Here is a 16,637-nt window from a genome sequence, read left to right on the forward strand (position 1 = left end):
ATTATTATTAACTAAGTAGACCTATTCTTTCATAACTCCCATTCTTTCAATGGATCTACTCCAGTTGAGATGAATAATTTGACTTAGTCCTCAATGTTTTATGTATGTATGTATGTATGTATGTATGTATGTATGTATGTATGTATGTATGTATGTATGTATGTATGTATGTATGTATGTATGTATGTGGTCGAAATGACTAGATAGGCGGGGTATAAATACAATAAATAAATAAATAAAATTATGTATGTATGTATGTATGTATGTATGTATGTATGTATGTATGTATGTATGTATGTATGTATGTAAAACAGACTTCGCCCCTCAAAAGCTCTCATCTGACGGAAAGCTAAGGAGGCTACAGGGTAGCTCAATGGTTTAGGTTGAGAGGCTGGGAGTTTGATTCCCCACGGTGCCTCCTTGACAGGGGCTGGACTTGATCATCCACACAGTCCCTTCCAGCTCTGCAGTTCTAAGGTTTCTGTTATTGCTTTTGTTATACAATTGGGAATTCAGAGGGTGAGTATTCTGTCACAAATGGTGGGATGTTTCTTGATAACAAAGACAGCCAAGAATATTTGATGAGATTAAAAAAAAATAGGGAAATTAGTTTGCCCCTTCAACTTCAGTGAGGAACATATCTACCTAAGTTAGAATTATCTTGATGGTCCATAATTATTCATTTGAATTTGAAAAACTCTGTGGTAATGTTAACCATTGATTGTTATTGTTTTGGACATGTCTGTTATGATAAAACGTGTTTCATCTTATCTGGGGATCAGTGCATACATTTCGCAAGATATGAAAATCTCTGTGTTGGGGAGGTGTTATGTTGAGGTTAGAGAACGTGTCACCCTGCAGATGTCATTGGACTGTAACTCCCATTAGCCTTAGCAAACAAGGAGTAGGATGGGACTTGTGTTTCAAGAACATGTGCAGGACCACATGTTCCATATTTCTGATTTATAGAAACAAAACATACAAAAAAGGTGTTTATATTTTATTGCTTTTTTGCTACTGTAAAAACACTTTACAGCAAGTGGAGCTGAGCAATACTGAAATAACAACATGCCTACTGTGCTTAGCCATATTTCTGCTATAAAGCATAGCAGGCAAAGGAGGGCAAACTAGGCCAAGGAGAGAAGGATGACTATCTCTAAAGGGAACTGCTGCAGGATTTAAGAACAAAAGCAAACACAAAAACAAGCAGCAGTAGAAAATAGCCAAGTATCCTTGAGGGCTATCACAGTGAAAAAGTAAAAAATCTGTGGCTGGCAACGGCATAAATATCTCTCCCGTTGTTTAAGTATGAACGTATGTGCTAACCTACCACAAAATCTGTATAAAACAGATTTGTTACTACTCTTCAGGAAGGAGTGTTCAGTGAATAGACAGTTGCCATTTATGGTCTAAAAGCCATCAGTAAAGACTATTAGTAAGCAGGAAAGACTATTAGTAACTTCAATATAACCTTCTGTTATTTAGAGCAGCAGTTACCAAACCCTTCTTCCAATGCCAGGGCCATAGAAAGTCACTTAATAAACTTGTTTCCCCTTCATCAACCGCATGTTCAAAAGGACATCGTATTCCAGATTCTGTTAGGCTGTTCTCTGACTCACTCTGTGGCAGCTTGGGCTTTGATGGAACAGAATTCATTTTAGCTCTGTTGCTTTCTTGCAAAAGTCTTTCAGATGTTGTCCCAGTTCTGTCCAAATTTGAACTTGCTTTGCATGTTATGAATTTGCTTTTGGAATAAAAATTTAGGAATAAAAAACTGAGTGCCACATTGGACAGAGATAGATAGATAGATAGAGAGAGAGAAGTACTGCATCATGCAGTATTCACTGATATCTATGACACGGTTCTTTTTTGCCAATTTCACTAATAATTTCTGAAAACAAAAAGCTGCAATTGAACTGCAGTCATTAAATCTTTTCTTTTCCTGAGTAAAAACAAATAAGCTTAAGATGTGCATGGACAGTGTTGCATCTCAGCTGACTTGAGATCACAAATAAGCAGCAGATGGTTCACGTTTTGCAGGCAGAAGTCTCCGGATAACCACAGATGACAGATTTATGCTGACCTTTTCCTACACAAGAAATGTGCATCAAAACCATTTTTTGAAAAGTTTTCTTTTCTGTTAAGACCCTCTAAGAGGATGCTGAGCAGACTGGTTTTCTTTTTAGGTTCGAGGAATTATAGCCGAGTGCAGCTGTGATGCTGTGCGGCAGAGCAAATCAACATTCGATAAGGCGATTCTTAAAATGGGGCAGCCCAAACCAAAAATTATAACTTTTAAACCGGGCTTTAGATCAGCGCCATGTTTGGCACACTTGTAGCAGACGGACTGCCCTTGCTCTGTGCCTAGTTTGGGAAAGTTTGAACAAAGGGTTTTTGTCTTACCATTTTCAAAATGTAAAACTGTTTTACCCCTCATTCAGAAATAGGGAACCCCAAGATGCCCCAGATTTAAAATAGCTCACATAAATGGAAAAGGCCTATATTATCTTGAAAGCAGTAAGTCTCCCTATGAACAGGGGTGGCCTGTGGAGCTGGGTTGAGGGGAGTTTGCTGTTCTTGTCTGCATTTCCCCGTGGAGTATACTCTGTTTATTGTCCGATCAAGGAAGCCTAGTGAGTGTTCCTGCCTCAGGGTCTCCTGCCCATTAGGTTTGCAGCTATTACTGTTATTATGGGAAGCATCTGTGTGATTTGGGCAGGGCACCCATTTTAAATAGCCATGCCAATGATGGTGTGTGCAGAGTGATTGAATTATATTTCCTTTTAAAAGTTCTGTGTCTCCGTCTCCATAGTAGCCTGTCTTGCTCCCTTGACAGCCTATGCATTGTGTGTGTGTGTGGGGGTGCTATTCAAGCTCAGTGTTAAATTGCACAATATTGAAGTGTGCTGGCTGGAAATTTTTAATAACATCATCCGACCAAGTCTGCAGCTGACATAAATCAATATTAGCAGTCAACGCTGTGCCTATTTATTCCTCTACAAAGTTAATTTTCTTTTTCCTATCAGCTTTCTTTTGGTACAACACAGATGAAATCGGATTATCAAGCAAGCCTGCCTGCAGCAATGCTATGCCACCTAGTGGGCGGCAAAGTGAATCTGATACTGCTTGAAAGAAGAATTCTGCATCTTGGGCCAATTTACTGTATATGCAGCAGTGTGTTCGTTTTTGTAGAGCTTAGCACTAGTGCGCTGCTATTGTGTCGCTGATCTCATGCTCCTTTTAGATAACCGGCCAGCTAATACAAGTTCATAAGCACTTATTTGGTTGGGGAGGAGGGGAAGATATCCTTTTAAAGCTGACCTTATTTGTTTTGGGTGCAAGGCAATGCACATTGAAATGAATGTTGCATTTCAGCGGCTGTGCTTGGCAGCAGAGGCTGCTAAAAGCTCCAGAATCACAGCTGACCCAAGCCACTGGGCTCCCTGAAGCAGAGGAGAAGATGACACCCCTTCGTTCTGAATCCACCTTTGAACCTCAGTTCCATACAGACAATGGTGAAGGGTTGTTTGCTACAACTGAAGGCAACAGGACAGCTTACATGGCAAAGAGCACACAAACAATTTTGTCATTCAAGACAAGGAAGGACCTGGGACTTGGGAAGACTTCCTACTGGGCAAATACTACCAACATCTGCAGCCAACATCTGCAGCCTGAGATAGCTGCCTCACTTTGCCGAATGATAGGGCCAATCCTGACAATGATCTGTTCATGTTGGCATAAAGAGAAGCTTCAGTAAAGATTTTTTTAAATCTAGGATGCAGTTATTCCATATGAGAAGGGGATACCTTTGACCGGCAGGCTGTATCTGGCCCATGGTGCTGGCTCCTTTAGACTGTGGGGCTTCAGAACAGCTTTAGATCTTTCCCTAAAACTCAGTCCCCTAAGAAGATGGAGATGGGGGTTGGGTAGGAAAACATCCGTACTGCAGCTTTGAAGCTTGGGTTTAACACTGCCCCTTCGGTCTTTATTTTCACAAATACTGTATATTTATGTCTTTATGTTTTGTCATCCAGAAAGAAATCCATGAGTTTGGTTCTTAACTTAATAACTTTTTACAATATGTGAGATACTGCATATACAAATGACTGTATGTATTTTCTTACAGTGTAGTGGTTAAACTGCAATCCTGCAATCAACACTCTGCTCATGACCTGAGTTAGATCATGACAGACTTAGGTAGCCAGCTCAAGGTTCTCTCAGCCTCCCATCCTTCTGAGGCTGGTGAATTGAGTACCCAGCTCACAAAACTGCCAGAGAATGCTTTAAGTACTATAGGGTGGTATATAAGGAGCACACTTTGCTTTTTCAGAGACCTTTTACAAAGCTATGGCTTTACTTTTCTTTTCATCTTTTCTTTTCTTTTTTGAGGTTGAGGTAAAATGTGATGCAAAAACAATTATTATAGGTGAACTGTAATTTTTATTTTTAGGTCCTACATTGCAAACCATCTGGCTTTTACCTGTGTGTTCACTTCTCATAAATTATTCTGCACAGTTGTCTCTGTGATTTTTATTTTTAGGCTTTGCAACCTAGTTTTATTTTTGATAACTGAAGCCTTGCAAAGGGAAGAAATTATGTGAGAAAAGAAAGCTAATGTCTGGAGGAAGAGACAAAGTAACTAAAAGATAGGATGGCTTGAAAGTGGAGTGTGATGGAATAGATATGGACTGTGTCACATTTTTGCTATAAGCAGGAAAAGAATAGTGTTGATAAATTTATGCATGAATCTCATACACTGAGGCAGTAGCACTAACTGTGAAATTTTAGTCCTTTGTCATCCTTTGTGGGGAGAAATAAGGAATAAAATTAGGCTTTTGCAATAGGAGCATTCAAAAGCAAAATGGAAATGGAAACCATGACAATGATAATCTAGACATCTAGAGAATCCAGTTATTTTCTCTGGAGAACAACTATTAGCTACTGGGTACTGATTTATTTGTTTTGGCTTAACTACCGCTGGTTAACAAATGATGCACAAGACAGAATGAGTACAACCAGACCCTGAAAGTAACAACTTACAAATAATATAATTATATTCAGTTCATTACTTTTGGGGGCAACAGGAAGTAATAAAATTACATTTCAGAAGTACCTAATTAATTCATTCATTTTGTTGGTGTAATGAGCAATGTTTACTAGAGCCTTCTAGAAGATTTTTGGAAGCAGTTATCATTTTTCAACTTCTATGTCATTCTCTTAGCAAACTGATTTTTTAAAAAAGTAGAAGTAAAATAATAAGCAGCTATTTGAGCAGCTGGATCGGTCCATGTGAACTAATGATAGCTGGATGAATAGCTCTTAATAGCCCTTTAAGATCAAACCATCCTCAAATGCTTCGCATTGCAACAGAAACAGTATGTAACAATATGCTGTGTCTGGGAAAATCCACTTCTTGCTATTGCAGGTAAACTCAGAGGGAACCTCTGAGTAGGACGTGGATGATGCAATTATCCCCGCTGCTCAGAAAATCCTAAAACTTAATCCTGTGAGCTCTGGCTCCGTTACTCCACTGAGTAAGGCCCAGTGCATTCATGGGGTTCACTCCCACATCAGTGACTTCAGGATTAGAGGACCTAAAAAGAGGTCAGAACTAGCTGTTCTTTGAAACCCTCAACCAGTTCCCAAATTGTCCATTATTAGCTACAAGATTCATGGTGTCATAGTCCAAAAACATACCTTCTCCAAGTTCTGGCTGAACTCTTTTCTCTCACCTGATTTCCTGATGTGAAATACCTTTACTTACCTCACCGTCTACAGGGGAATATATATATATATAGGCACAGTGTTCTCCACTTAATCCAGCCAATAGCTTGTGCGCACGCTCATTAATAACTACTGTATGCTATTAAGTCAGTTCTAACTTATGGCAATCTTTTTTTAGGGATTTCTAGTTAGAGAGCACTTGGGTTTTCCATTCCCTTCTTCCGGGGGCCCTTTTGGGACTGTGCAGCTGGCCCAAGGCCACAGAGGCTGGTTCTTTTGGGAAACACGGTGGGAAACTGAAACTCCCAACCTTTCACTCCACAGTCAGATACTTAACTCACTGAGCTATCCAGTGTATATTAAAACTCTCTTATTCCCAACCCAAATGAGGACCTTCAACAGCCTAACTCCTGGCTTTTCTTTTGAAAGAAATATGCCATTGAGCACCACAGCTACAGAGCTCCTATGTTACATCCACTTTAGGACTTGTTTTTATGGTTTGATTCTGCAATTTAATATGGAAAGACACCTCTAGAGGTAGCAGAACGCAGGCCTCCCCTCCGCCTTTTGTTCTACAGCACACACTGTGCTATTTGGCTCTTTTGTTTTCTTCCTTGCCCACGCGTACCGCTGATTTGTAGGTACAAAATGGGCATAGATATTGACATGATACAATCAGCTTTGTGCTGCAGGAGAAGTATCATTCTGGTTTCTTCAACAAAGTGGTCCTATAATCTCTCTTTATTAGGATGTAAGCACAGAATAGATCTGTATTGCAGACTGTACCTACTCCTATTCCCAACAGTAGGGTGCACTCTACTACAAAGAAAATAAAAATTTTAAAAAACACATTTTCCCCCCATGTGAATACATATTTGAAGCTGGTTTTCTGACAGAACCGATGCTGTTTAAAATTGCTAATGAGAAGGCAAGGGGGTGTCGATGCTTACAATGGAAATGCTGTATCAGAAAGTGGTCTGCATAAGTAAACAATTCTTATATTTCTTGGATAGATTTCTGACAGTCAAGCCATGTTGTTTATAGTGAAAATGCAGAGGAAGTCCACATGCCTGCTTAGTTATATGGCACTGCCACACTTGCAGCAGAGGGTCTCATCTCCGTGGGTCAGGAACCCCTTTCCCACCAGGGAGCTGGAACACTTCCCACACTTAAAGCAGTCGCTGTGCCACTGGCGATCCTCGAATGAGATATATTTGGCTCCACCAAGAGCTGGGAAGAGAAAGCGGGAGAAAAAAAGTGAAATTGCCTCTTTGTGTGCGTGCATGATCTTAAAAGCATTTAGCTCATGCTCTAATAAGCAAAACCCTTGTCTCTTTATTCCTGGGGAAGGGAGGACCCTCTACATGAATTTCAACACTGAAGATAAATGAACCAATGACGTTTCCTCTTGCTGAGACAAAATTCTATTCAAGTTGGTGTTCTGTCCACATTACAAAGCCTGTGATATGCAGCTAAGTCATGGATTTCATGGGTGTAGAATGTCCCACATGTTTATTATCTTAGACAGAGCTGTAACTGGGGTGGAATAACTTGGGCTTTGTCTCAGGGCACCGGATTTGGAGGGCACCAAAATCTAGAGGTGGCTCTAGTAGTGAGTGTAAGGAAAATACATGGCAACGCTTCCTGACCCTATTTACATTCCTTCCCCCCCCCCCACTCTGAAACCATAAACGTTCTCTCCTCAAGATAGGTAGACACCACATTATTTTCATCCTTGTTCATGGGGCTTTGCACCCATGGCTCATGGGTGGTAGATGGTGCCACTTGTCCCCAATGTGGGTTATAAACCTAAAATAAATGTTAATTTAAAATATTCTGAAAAAAATATTTATATAAATCTGAGGAAGAGTCATGCACAATGGCTTAAAGTTAACTTTCAGTGTTCATAAAAGTCCAGTGTCTGCTGGATGTGTGAAAGAAAGGACAGGACTGGGTCATTGCAGCTGATTGAATTTCCCAGTTTTCACTGTTTCTTTCTTTGAATGCCAGGATTGGTAATTAAGTGGCAACCTTATTCTCCAGCACTGAGGCAAGAGGTCATTCAATTTATTTTTCAAGAGATCCAGCTAAAGGTCTTAAAGTGTTTTTAAACAGCCTTTGAGCATTTGCCAGACATTTAATAACAAGTCATTTAAATACAAATACTGAAAGCAGGTTTTCTCCCTCCTCCTATCGATGCAAGATCTGTTCTTCATCTTTGGGAAGATTAAAGCTGCAGAGCGATACCAAATGTTTCCAGCATGACACAGACAAAATGTCTTCTATATATATATATCTCTTTCCTCCCAATGAGGACACAGCAGTTTCCCTGCCCCCAAGGCAAGAGTACTACAGGACTCTGCAGTGGAGGGATTCCGTAGATCGCATGCATGGGAAATGTTTGAACTCTACATGGCTCTCTTTTAAACATTCCAACTGTGATTAGTTTACTCTGTAACAGTGTGTGTCTGTGTGTGTGTGTTGGGCAGGATGCAAATAGGATGACTTTGGATAACTGAGTGTGTGATCACATGGGAAAACAGACGACAATCCTCTTGTGATCAAATATAATTGCAATACCAGCATGTTCCCTGTGCTAAGTTCTGTTTTCCCAAGAACTTTGACGAGCCATATTTTACATTTGTACCATTCTAGTACTAAAACATGTATTTGTGTATATCCAATGCCAACTTTTGGACAATCTGAAAATTGTAACTTTGAAGGGCAAGCCAGGAGATACCCACTTATAAAGTGGTCAATCTAGATGAAGAGTCAGAGTGGTGCACTGTACTGAATAGCACTATGGATTAGGACTCGGGAGACCAAGGTTTATATATCCCTATTTGGCCATTTTGTCGGTGGTGCTGGTAAAGCCACACCTTAAATGTCTCTCATATGGTGAAAACCCTATTAGGGTTAAACTAAGTCTGAGGCAACTTGACAACACACACACCTTAGCATAGGGAACATGATGGTACGTATTGCAATTGTATTTAGATTTCCAGTGCTGCATTAAGGGATTCAATATCGCATAGGGCAAATGGGCATTTGTCTCACTGTTTGGTGTACTGCCGGAGTAGACTGCTCTTTTTTTCCAGCAATCACACAACATAAGCACTAGAGTAGACCAGTTTGCCCCCATAGCACCCCTACTCTCACCTTTTTGAACCTTCTCAGGAGTTTCTACTCTCTCTCTTCCTCTGTGGGATTGACTGCTCTAGTTTGGTCTGTTCCCAGTGTATGTGATTGCTGGGAATGGATCAAAAGTGAGCCTCACAGCTGTCAAAGCTTCCAAGGCTCCTGTCAAATTCTGGTATCATGAAGTGGCTTAATAAACAAGCTACCTCAGGATATCAGAAAATTGTATAATTCCTCTGTTTCTTTGCAGAGGGATAAGGGAAGTGTGTCGCTGGTTTTTATTTATTTATTTATTTTTTGCCTCTGCTAGATCATCCCTGATGCACTTCATTACTTATATCAATTTTTTAAATTCTTTGCATTTGTGTGAAGTGCAGATTGAAACTGTGGCTGGGGGCAGTTTCTTGATTGGCACTATACATTATTTTTAAAATTATTTTTTTAAAAATCTAAATGATTCAGTGCACCAACGATGGTCTAGCAGAGGCGGAAAAAAATTCACTTCCCCTGCCCCTCCACAGAGGAGCAAGGGAAGTGTTCGGTTTGCCAATATTCTGAAGTGACTTGCTTAGCCACTTCACTATTTCAGAAATAGGATTGCTTAGGGTTGGTATGCCATTTGGATATTAAGATTGCACCAAATGAGTTGACATTTTGCTCCTGCCCCTGATGTCAAGCAACCCTATTTAGGCTACACTTGTTCGCACCAAAAGGGCCAGGTCAGCTGCACTTATAAATAGCTTTCCCTTTATTTTATCATCACAGTTTGCTGTGAGTTGGTTAAATCTGAGGGTTGGGCTGGATATGATACTGAATCATTAGAAATTGTGTCAGTCTTTGAAAGGGTTTAGGGCTAAATTTGGTTAATATATTCTGCTGAAAATAATGTAACACTCTTCTGTCAAAATTCTAAAATAAGACTTTGCTTGAATATGTATGTCTCTTTGCTGGAAGTTCAATTATCACATAACTTTTATCAGGTGACTCATAGATTGAATATATATGAGTAGAAATACAAATCATATTAAAAAGGCTGCAGTATTACATTATTTTGTATTTCTGAATACTATGGATGGGTGTGAAAGAGGTATAGTAAAGGAAGCTGACAGGAAAAAATTATTCATTTGAAATGTGGTACTGGAGGAGAGCTTTGGGGAATTCTCTGGGTTGCCAGAAAGGTGAACAAGTGGGTCCTAGATCAAATCAAGCCTGAGCTATCTCTGGAGGCAAAAATGTTGACACTGAGGCTGTCCTACTTTGGGCACATCATAAGTAGGGAGGATTCTCTGGAAAAGACAATAATAGTGAGAAAGGTGGAAGGTAGCACGAAAAGAGGAAGACCAAATATGAAATGGAGCCACAGGCTTGAGGGCAGGACATTTTGGAGATGGCTCATTCATAGGGTCTCCATATGTCAGAAGTGACTTGATGACATATAACGACAACAACAATTCTGTTCTATATCAATGGAGTTTCCTTTGATAATTTATTCTTTTAGTTTACCTACTTGAAGTGTATTTGAAGCATACAGTATATGTAAACTCAGTTTTTCTAAAAGGCATGCTTCGTTGCTGAAACAGTGTAAGTGTGTTTCGAGATATGGCAGATGTGTTCCTGGAGCTACCATGTCAAAGCTGGAAAGCTATCAGAGAGTTCCTGAACATGTATCGAAGAAGGTTTCATGTGTGGAAGATCCTTCTACAAAGGATCTCCGCACATGGAGAATAACAATGGAATGGGTAGAGGTAGCACACTCCCCTTCCTCATGCATAATTAAGGAGCACATTTCCCTTCCTTATGTACATAGTTAAACTGGACTTTGTTTCCTCAAAACATGATTAAGCATCTAATCAAAGAACAACTGATAAAGAGGAGATTATTCATGGTGAATAATGTCGCTGTTGACTACTAGTCACAAATGATGGCTGTATACTTCCTCTAAAATCAGGCACCTGAATACCAGTGACTAGGCAGCAAATTGGAGAAGAGGATTAGCTCAAAAACAAGGGCTTTTGTATTATGCCTATGGTCCTCCTATCAGCATATGTTGGCCACTGTGAAAAACAGGATGCAGAACTAGCTAAGGCCTTTGGTCAAATCCAGCAGGCATGGCTGGCCTCAGATATTTTGCCATTTGAAGCAAAGGACAAGCTGATAACTGTTTTCCTTTTTCATACCAAGCTCATGTACAGAAGCTGACTGGATGGATGGTGGAATCTTACCACAGTATCAGAAATGAGACACTTTCATCATCACCGCCATAATCTTAGCACTGAAGAGCTGAAAGGTACCCTGTGGATCATCGAGCCCAACCTCTGTCAAGGGTGCACAGTGGGAAATCGAGCTTACAGCCTCTGGCTCCGCAGCCAAGTACCTAAAACACTCCACCATACCAGTAGGGGGCAGAATACCTGAAAGGCTGCAGGCCAGGCCAAGTGGCACGCACATCTCTGCTTGTTCTACCAATACCTCATCCCAGTTTCCTGCTCTCCAGCTTCTCTGCTGCCTGAAGCAGAAGCCTAAATGTCACTCTGCTAAGATTTTTCTGATGTTTCGATGGCCCCTCTTGCGTATCATTCAGAAAGGCAGCTGTCTGTCTCCTTCTCACCCTTCATAACAGGTAATGCAACTTTGTCCATGTTAACATGCCCTGTGTTTCTCCACTCCGGAACCCAATTGTTGACCACGACATAAGCTGAAAAAGCTACTTCCTTGAATTTGTTATGCCAATTGGGGTATTCTCCAGAGTTGTAAGCTATATTTTCTACACTTTGGAATGTCACTGGCACAGCATATAACAGAGAATTTCTGTTATTGCTGTTGTTGTTGTTTTGGATAAGTTAATGTATTTATCAAAGAACTATGCCACTTTTTCCTGATCATATACAGTATAACATCCTAAAGCAATAACAATGCTCTCCCAATTGTTGTAGGTATTTTTAAAATCCTAGTCCACAAATGGCAGCTGTGCCAGCGGCATGGGCATCAAAGGTCAGCAAAGGTCACAGTAGGGCTGTTTGTTCTATAACTGTCAACACAGAGGCAGCAGTGTCTTAGCTAGCTACCTAAAGGAAGGAAGGAAGGAAGGAAGGAAGGAAGGAAGGAAGGAAGGAAGGAAGGAAGGAAGGACAGTCACCTGTAATGGGCTTGGCACAAACCACACACTTCTTTGCATAATGTCTGCCAAAGCATTCAAGACAGTAAGGGTGTTCGTCTCTGGAAATAAACCGCTGCCCTGCAAGTTGCTCGCCACATCCGCTACAAAGGAAGCATTCTTTGTGCCATGGCTGGTCATGATACGTCACGCCACCGCCGGTTATCACCTAAAAGGAGAAGCAAATAGGATGAATAGCCAGGTGACAAACCCTGAGAGAATGATACATGCACAGTTTATCAGATGGAAGGTCCTATGTTCCAACACTGATTTTGGATGCCTCAAAGGGATTCTCAGCTGAAACCCCAAGTCATGTTCCTTGTTTAGCTAATTCCACCCTCAGCTAATTATGTATAGTGCAGAAGCAAAAGATCTAGTACATCCAAGTGGAAAGTGTTGGGATGGCTCCCCATCCAGATGTGGACAAAACAAGGACTGTACATCGATTCTCCTGTTCAGGGTTTATGTGTGCAAAATGCAGGTGGGTTGCTTTTTCAGTGGAGTGACTGGGATGAACCTGAGGGCATTTTACCTTTTAGCAGGACACAGGACTGAGGTGGAATCTGCAACCAGTTTGCAGTCTATGAAAGCAGAAATGCCCTCTTTCACAAAGAATTCCAAATAAAAAATGTACTTGTTATTCCAGAACTAGATGTTACTGGAGATTTCTAATCAGATACCTGATAAATGGATTGAAGGTATGGCAAATTATCATCATCAGGATGATACAGGCAATCGTCTTACAAAGTAGGAAGTTTTCACCTTGAATATGTAACTGCTTAGTAAATGGTCATGTTCCTCAAGCATGAATAAATCAGTCATCCAAAATGATTCCTACTCCTAAAAGGTACCACTTTTGTGCAGAAGGTTGGCCTGCTACCAAAATCAAAAACGGGTGAAAAAACCTAAAAACCTTCTAAGCAATTCCAGAACTCTGAAAAGTATATTGTGTGTTGTTTATATTGTGTGTTTAAGCTGCCTAGAGTGGTCGTAATTGACCAGATAGGCAGGGTATAAATAAATAAATAAATAAATAAATAAATAAATAAATAAATAAATAAATAAATAAATAAATAAATACGTACGTACGTACATACATACATACATACATACATACATACATACATACATACATACATACATACATACATACATACATACATACATACATACATACATACATACATACTCTTAGTGGAAGAGCTGGCTATACAAAGAGAGCATGTAATAAACTGTTCTCTACTAGGAGTATAGAACTGTCATTCTTTTTACATATATGCATAAACAAAAAGCTGACTGGACAGTCATGACATGGATGGATTTCTATTCTAAAGTCCCTTTGTTGTTCACTAGGGTTTACTCTTTGGTGTGTTTGTAGCAAAACAATGAAGATGATCAAGGAAGCTTAGTAATATCAGAAAACAGGATAAAACCAAGCTAGGTGAAAATAAATTCGACCATCAAACCATTGATATCAGTTAATTTATAAAGAAGATAATTGCAACAAATATTAAAAGTTTTGCAAGTTCATTTGAAAGGACGTGTGGGAAGTGGCTGCCACTGCTGAAGGAAGGACAGTTCCTAGAGGACCTCCACCAGAAAAAAAGGCTATGAAGACAACTGGCTCACAAAACTGACTTTTTAAATGAGCTTTACCTTCTGTAATCATATTAATTATCTTTTCTTTAGATTATGCTGATTTTTACCAAACAGCTTTCTTTCTTTTCTGATTGTCTTCTGGACTTATTTGAAACACAAAAAACCACTCCTTTGAAACACAAAAGTCAACCTGAATCATGTCTCTCCAACACTAGCATGCTTTCCTCTCTAATTGTGGATTATTGTTGTTGTTTAGTCGTTTAGTCGTGTCTGACTCTTTGTGACCCCATGGACCAGAGCACGCCAGGCCCTCCTGTCTTCCACTGCCTCCTGGAGTTCGGTTAAATTCATGTTGGTAGCTTCGATGACACTGTCCAACCATCTCATCCTCCGTCGTCCCCTTCTCCTCCTGCCTTCACACTTTCCCAACATCAGCGTCTTTTCCAGGGAATCTTCTCTTCTCATGAGATGGCCAAAGTATTGGAGCCTTAGCTTCAGGATCTGTCCTTCCAGTGAGCACTCAGGGCTGATTTCTTTTAGAACTGATAGGTTTGTTCTCCTTGCAGTCCAGGGGACTCTCAAGAGTCTCCTCCAGCACCACAACTCAAAAGCATCAGTTCTTCGGTGGCCAGCTTTCTTTATGATCCAGCTCTCACTTCTCTACATCACTACAGGGAAAACCATAGCTTTGACTATTCGGACTTTTGTTGGCAAGGTGATGTCTCTGCTTTTTAAGATGCTATTGAGATTTGTCATCACTTTCCTCCCAAGAAGCAGGTGTCTTTTAATTGTGGATTATCCAGAACATCAATTTCTAAGAGCAAATGGGAAAAAGTTGTCTTCCATATGCCTATTGAGCAGGCCTTTCTTAAAGCTCTTCAAATCTAGAAAGCTTTGTAACAAACCAGGTCGCCCCTTAGATAGCCTGCCCTACACTCTGCCAAGACATTCTCACCCTTCTTGAAGGTACTGTAGTCTCTGTAAGTCAGATCACATATGGTAATAGTATGCTAAAGAATATGTATGGAGGGAAAAGAACAAAAGAGCATGTGTAAGGGGAATGCATAGTTCCTTGGAAGCCTGGAACATGGTGTTGGTTGTAATGGTCAGGATAGTCTACACTGACATACTGCTTACTTCTTGGGTGTGTGTGTGTGTCTGGGAGGGTCAGGAGCAGGTAGCTTGAGGCAGTCACAAGGACTGTCTGGTCAAGATGCCCAAAAGCACTGCATCCTTAAGAGGAAAAGTATGTATGTTTATTATAACAGAGGTTGCTTCGATCTAGCAAAACTTGCCTCAGTTAGACAGATTAGATTGCTTTCATTTTGTAATCAATCATTTGGAACATAGCATGGCTTTATTTCCATGTCCAATGTCTCAGGCAGGTAGTACTGAAAGATTTGTGTGACTGAAGGGACAATGTTGTAAGAGAGTTTACCTTAAAGTGTTATCTGATGGTGACAGATAATCTAGAATTACAGCTGAAAGCATGTTGCTGCTGGAGAGAAAGAAGCACCTGCTCTGACATTCAGCCATAATCAGGTCTAAACCATTTTCCTCTTTTAACTTGGGATCAGAGATGGGCTTGGGCTTCCCTGCCCCACCTCCAACTCTGAATGGGCATCTGAATATTTCCCTCTTCCTCCCTTCTCTCTTGACAATGAAATACTATCAAAGGATGAAGTTTACATCAAAGTTTCATCTTTCTAATGGCAGCAAGTCCATTGTAATGCATATCACACCCTGTCTTTAACTTTTTCATCAGTCATATTACCTTTTTGCAGAAGTAACAATACTGAGCAAATAGCTTCTCAAAACAGGGCACACAGTAATTGTTGTCATCCCGAGTAATCAAAGGCTTTGTTCCTAGAGGTTGCCGACAATGTTGGCAAACAAAGCAAGTTTCATGCCAACAATTTCCTTTAAACTCCATTTTACGAGAACCTGCAAAACCAATCACAAATCCAGTTGGATTATATGTCACCTGGGCAGTTTACAATAGTATGAAAAAAAGATAGTATCATTAGACAATGCTTTCCTCATCATCCATTGTGTCATTCAAAGGCATTTGTAATTTTTTCAGTTAATTTTTTTGGTCAAATCCAAAAGGTCAATAAGAAATCCAAGAATATAAAATTAGGATATGTAGAGAGAAAAATCTGATAAGAAGCAAAATTATAATAATGTATGTTGTGAACATCTCTACATGTTTTGTATTTGTTGAAACAAAATTCATTCTTAAGTTGCTGTACAGAGTTGACAACTATTTTTATTCTATCACTGAAATCCTGTTGTTTGGCATATTTACACTGGAGTAGGTCCAGTGTGAGGTTTGGTAAATCAATTACTCTACAAATTCTATTGATTCAAATGGGTCTATTGTGACTATGCCAAAGTAAGTTGCAACTAGAGTAGGCCCATTGAGCTTGAGGAAACATTGACTCACCAAATTCCCACTGATTCAATGGGCTCACTCCTGTGTAATTTTCTATGCTAAGCAACAGGATTTCAGCCTATGTGTTGTGAATATTTCCTGATTAGACAGCAGACAAACTTGTCTAATATATCACTGAGATTTTGCAACTAATTTATCTCTTTCCCAATGAATTGCTTTCTAACAATAGTATAATCATCAATGGCAAACATTTTTCATAGAGTAAATTCAACAATGCAAAGAGATTAGTAATTGGATGTTTCCAAAACCATTGCTTCAAGCAGTTGAAAGGGCATTGTTTGAAACTCTCATGCAAGGGGCACTTTGCAACAAGCACAAAGGAGGAAGGGAGAGAAGAAAAAGCTTTCTTGTATATGCAATAATTTAATGCACAGAAAGTATAATGAAAACACCCCTTCATGGATTGCTGTGTTGTCGTGGTGAAGGGACTTGAGTAATTCAGAGAAGCTATGGGCTATGCTGTGCAGGGACACTCAAGATGGACAGGTCATAGTGGAGAGTTCTGACTCAACGCGATCCACCTGGAACAGGAATTGGCAAGCCACTTCAGTATCTTTGCCAAGAAAA

At 40.0% G+C, this 16,637-nt stretch overlaps 2 protein-coding genes across 2 annotated transcripts in view; one reads left to right on the forward strand and one right to left on the reverse strand.

Moving 5' to 3' along the window:
* The window catches only part of GPR63 (G protein-coupled receptor 63), a 103,462-nt gene that overhangs the window by 62,315 nt on the left and 24,510 nt on the right, over positions 1–16,637 (forward strand). The gene's annotated exons all lie outside the window — the stretch shown is intronic.
* The window catches only part of FHL5 (four and a half LIM domains 5), a 39,759-nt gene continuing 28,054 nt past the window's right edge, over positions 4,933–16,637 (reverse strand). The window contains exons 4-6 of the mRNA XM_020783637.3: positions 15,390–15,559; positions 11,999–12,185; positions 4,933–6,954 (exon numbers count right to left, since the gene is read on the reverse strand). Of these exons, the coding sequence (XP_020639296.2) occupies positions 6,803–6,954; positions 11,999–12,185; positions 15,390–15,559 (509 nt within the window). The 3' untranslated portion in view covers positions 4,933–6,802. The remainder of the gene's footprint in view (positions 6,955–11,998; positions 12,186–15,389; positions 15,560–16,637) is intronic.

Source organism: Pogona vitticeps, chromosome 1 (assembly GCF_051106095.1).
Source record: "Pogona vitticeps strain Pit_001003342236 chromosome 1, PviZW2.1, whole genome shotgun sequence".
Taxonomy (NCBI): Eukaryota; Metazoa; Chordata; class Lepidosauria; order Squamata; family Agamidae; genus Pogona; species Pogona vitticeps.